At 33.5% G+C, this 3,944-nt stretch overlaps 1 protein-coding gene across 2 annotated transcripts; it reads right to left on the bottom strand.

Moving 5' to 3' along the window:
* Window positions 1–632: 632 nt before the first annotated feature.
* LOC131627803 (protein BPS1, chloroplastic-like) lies at window positions 633–3,369 on the bottom strand. Of its 2 annotated transcripts, none has more exons than XM_058898664.1 (2): window positions 2,920–3,196; window positions 633–2,250 (listed from the first exon to the last, which is right to left on the bottom strand). In XM_058898664.1, the coding sequence occupies exon 2, from the start codon at window positions 2,236–2,238 to the stop codon at window positions 1,180–1,182; it is 1,059 nt and encodes a 352-aa protein (XP_058754647.1). In that variant the 5' UTR covers window positions 2,239–2,250; window positions 2,920–3,196; the 3' UTR covers window positions 633–1,179. The 2 variants fall into 2 exon arrangements, with proteins under 2 accessions (XP_058754647.1, XP_058754645.1); XM_058898662.1 differs by lacking the exon at window positions 2,920–3,196 and adding an exon at window positions 3,230–3,369 and having other exon boundaries at window positions 635–2,250.
* Window positions 3,370–3,944: the final 575 nt, after the last annotated feature.

The following is a 3,944-nucleotide window of genomic DNA, read 5'->3' as shown; positions in this document are numbered from 1 at the left end:
TTGATTAAATGTTATAATGCAATACGTTAACATTCATGTTAACATTCAAGTATTGGTATGAGAAGTTATTTCTTTCTTGAGAATCTTTATATCCGAAAATAAAGATATTTCTTTCTTGAGAACCTGTATATCTGAAACCAAAAAAGCCCAAAGGATTGGAATGATGATGAAACCAAAAAAGCCTCATATGATTTTGAAAGTATTCTATGCCAAATTACATCACACTTTTCTCGAACGTTTTACACAAAGTGGCCTTTAGGATTTTCGAGTTTGATCCTACAAGTGAACCTAAACAACGATATAGAAAATAATATTGTGATTTATTATTATGAATAAATGGACTCTTTTATAAGAGAAAATACAATCAATCTCCTTAATTAAATGAGATATAATAAAAATAAAATAAATCATACATTCACCAAGTCTTTAATAATTGATTAAATGTTATAATGCAATACGTTAACATTCATGTTAACATTCAAGTATTGGTATGAGAAGTTATTTCTTTCTTGAGAATCTTTATATCCGAAAATAAAGATATTTCTTTCTTGAGAACCTGTATATCTGAAAATAGATATTTTCAATCTTCTAACTGACAAAATATACTCGTTGCTTATCCATGTGTTGTTTTAATAGACTCACTAGTAAATGGCTACACGTTAATGAAACATTTTAAAAAATAACACGCCCTCAAGTTTTTTGTTCAAACTCTACCATAATGCACAGAAAATACAATCTAAATAATCTGATTATGAGGGGATACAACTATTATAGTAGGCCCTGGCATCAAAATTCTCAATTTCAGTGTGACCCTCGTCACTTCTACAAATGAAGTGGAATAAACAGATGCCACATTAAAGTTCTCAATTTGAGATGATTTTCTTCAAATCTGAGAGAGCTTAAAAGGATCTCAAGATTTCAAGGTAAGTAGGTGACAACTTAACCAACATCTTTAACCATAAATAACTTTTTATATACATTTTTTATTGTACTTCGATTCGATACACAGAATATCACGACTACAAACTTCAGCAGTTCCATAATACAACTATAAAGCCTATTAATACTAAGGATGACTTCAATATAAGTAAAACAAGATTGAATAACATTATCAATCACAAAAGATAAAACCCAATACCTAGATTCATAAGTATATACCAGATGTATGCAGCAACATATTCAATTGACCACTTGTGCATCACTTTTATCTCCCAAGATATGGTCATTGCCGAAAGTAACCGACCTCAGATTAGCTAGCAAGGCATCACGGCCAGACAAAACCACTTGAAAAAAGCCATCCACCTCCTTTGCAAGAAGATCTAGTCCTTGAGAGAAATTCTCCATTGCTCTGCCTAATTTCTCAACGGTTTTTGCATGTGATTCTTTCTCAATTGTATGTACAAGACCTTGGATATTAGGGTATAATTCCCTCACAGACAAATCAACTGCTTCCAGCTCATTCAATACAGTAAATCTCCCACTTGAAAATCTAACTCTAATATTTTCATTAATAAGATTCTGCAGAACTTTAAAAGCGGGAGCCCAGGAATAATGATCGGCCACATCCATATCCATCAAGTTCTTTGTAGAGCCTGAAAAAGCAGTAGCAAACACACTGCACACAAATACTGTCAGCACCTTTACTCCATATATAGCTTCCATCAAAACCTTACCTTTTGCTGACTTTTTAACCTTTGGCATATCAGATGACTCAACCAGATTATCCAAAATGCTGCCACATTTTTCGATTCTAGGGTTTTTAGAACTCATATGTTGGCTCCAACCATCAAGTGAAGAGCATGCCCGAAAAAGTTGATCGGACGAGGAAGAGCCTAAATGGTGCAACGTGCACTGAAGTAAAAGGCGGCTCTGGTTTAGACGTGATAACTCAGAGCTAAATGCATTGCACATATCCAGCAACTTCACACTAATGTCCAAGTACACATCTATCCATTTCTCATCCCAATCAGTCACGGGAAGCTCAAGGTCTGTCATGAGGGTTTTAATGTCATTGTGACTTTCACAAAGTGCCTGCAAAGCCGAAGTCATCCACGACAAACTGGCGACTTCATCCTTGTTTTTAGGAATAAGCTTTTTCAGCCTCTCTTCCAGAGATTCCTCAAAAGCACCCAATACTGCCAGTAGTTGCGGAGATAACTTAGAGCCTTTAGGTGATATCATCCGGAAAGGATTTCCAAAGGGGAAAAATGATCTGGGTGGATCCTGTGAAAGACTCATTTAGATGGTTCACTGCAAAAAGAAAGATAAGAAAGTAAATACGACACTGCTAAATGCAGTCCATATAAATTCAATTAGCTGTCACACAAAAATCAGTATGTATTATGAAAATCAATGGAAGGACAAAAACTCTACATATATTAATTACTTCATTACTATGATAAACATCTAGTTATCCTTCTATACTTGAGCTGTATGTAACACACTATGCAATATGTTTCAGCCATAGTTTGACATTACGGTCCACAACCACGATGTCGGCCACAATATGAATGTTTGGGAGGCCTTTGCAAATGCATTGCAGCTGCAATATGAAGGTTTTCGAGGCCTTTGCAAATGCATCGCAGCCGCATCAACCATATTCCTCTGCATTTATCAAGGGTCAAAGCATAACAGCAGCCACAAATCCTAAACATCCAGCCTACTGATGGCAAGTTAAGCAAAATTCCCAAGTACCCAATAATTTACGAGCAGAATTTACAAAACAAAGAGTTATCATTTCAGCTCCACACTTCATAATGTTGAAAATCCATAACTAAATCACAAATTAATAGCAACCTAACTAAATTTCCTTCAAAAGCAACTTTTTTATATAAAATCCAGAGACCCATAAAAAAAAATTCTCCTTCCACGGATTAATTTTCCTACAACCCTGCTACAAATCAAAACCCCATTTCTCACCTTAACTAAAAATTTAAAAGAATATCAACTTATTACTCCCTCATAATGTTGAAAATCCAGCAGTAAATCACAAATTAATAGCCACCTACCATAACTTTCCCTACAAAAGCAACAACTTTTCTATATAAAAACCCTAACCCTAAAACAAAAATTAACTATTATTAACAGTTTCATGAGTTGGTAGAAAAAGATTAATATTTTAAAATAAATCCTAAACAAATTTAAAAAAAAAAAAACTCTCAATTTCATCTATTTCTAAATATTTTTGGACAAGAAAAATCGAAGGAGGCATGAGAATGGAAGAACGAACCTGGGTGTAATAGATTGGTGTTGTTTTGCCTCGTCGATAGAATATTGTGTTGTACTTTTTAGTACGATTTCTACTATTGAGGCAGCAGAAAACAATGTAGTCTTTATAACCAAAAAATAATAATTAAAAAAAGAATATAATGTATTTGACTCACGTTTCAGTTCTACTCATAAAACGTGTTTTATTACGTTGGCGCGTTCACCGTGTGTTTTTTAAATAAAGTAAAATATAAGACTATTATATTTTTATGTAAAAACAATATAATAGTATTATATACATTTTTTAAGACTTGGATCCTCTCATTCATTTTTCTCTCCCCCCTCTCCTTCCTCTCTATCTCTCTCTTAATCTTACTCTCACTCATCATTAAAAAATAAAATATAATCAAGAGAGAGAATGAAATTAAGAGAGAGATAGAGAGGATGGAGAAGGAAGGAGAGAAAAATGAAGGGGAGGATTCAAAATGCATTTTTTATGCAATAAAAAAATTTATATATAATAGAGTTTTCGGTGAAGTACTATATTTTTACAATGAGGGTACCTCCTTATTTATAGGATGAGACTGCTTGCACCCTATACACTACTACAAAATGCGCAAACAACAATGCCCAGACTCTAACATATATTTGTTTCAATTTTTAAATTAAAAATTGTTAGGATATAATAACAGTTGTGATGCTCATCGTGGTGATAAAATCAAGCTTTCATGAGTTCG

This window comes from Vicia villosa, unplaced genomic scaffold, assembly GCF_029867415.1.
Source record: "Vicia villosa cultivar HV-30 ecotype Madison, WI unplaced genomic scaffold, Vvil1.0 ctg.000402F_1_1, whole genome shotgun sequence".
Lineage (NCBI taxonomy): Eukaryota > Viridiplantae > Streptophyta > Magnoliopsida > Fabales > Fabaceae > Vicia > Vicia villosa.
The sequence above is the reverse complement of the archived record's forward strand: the minus strand, read 5'-3'. Positions and strand labels throughout refer to the sequence as shown.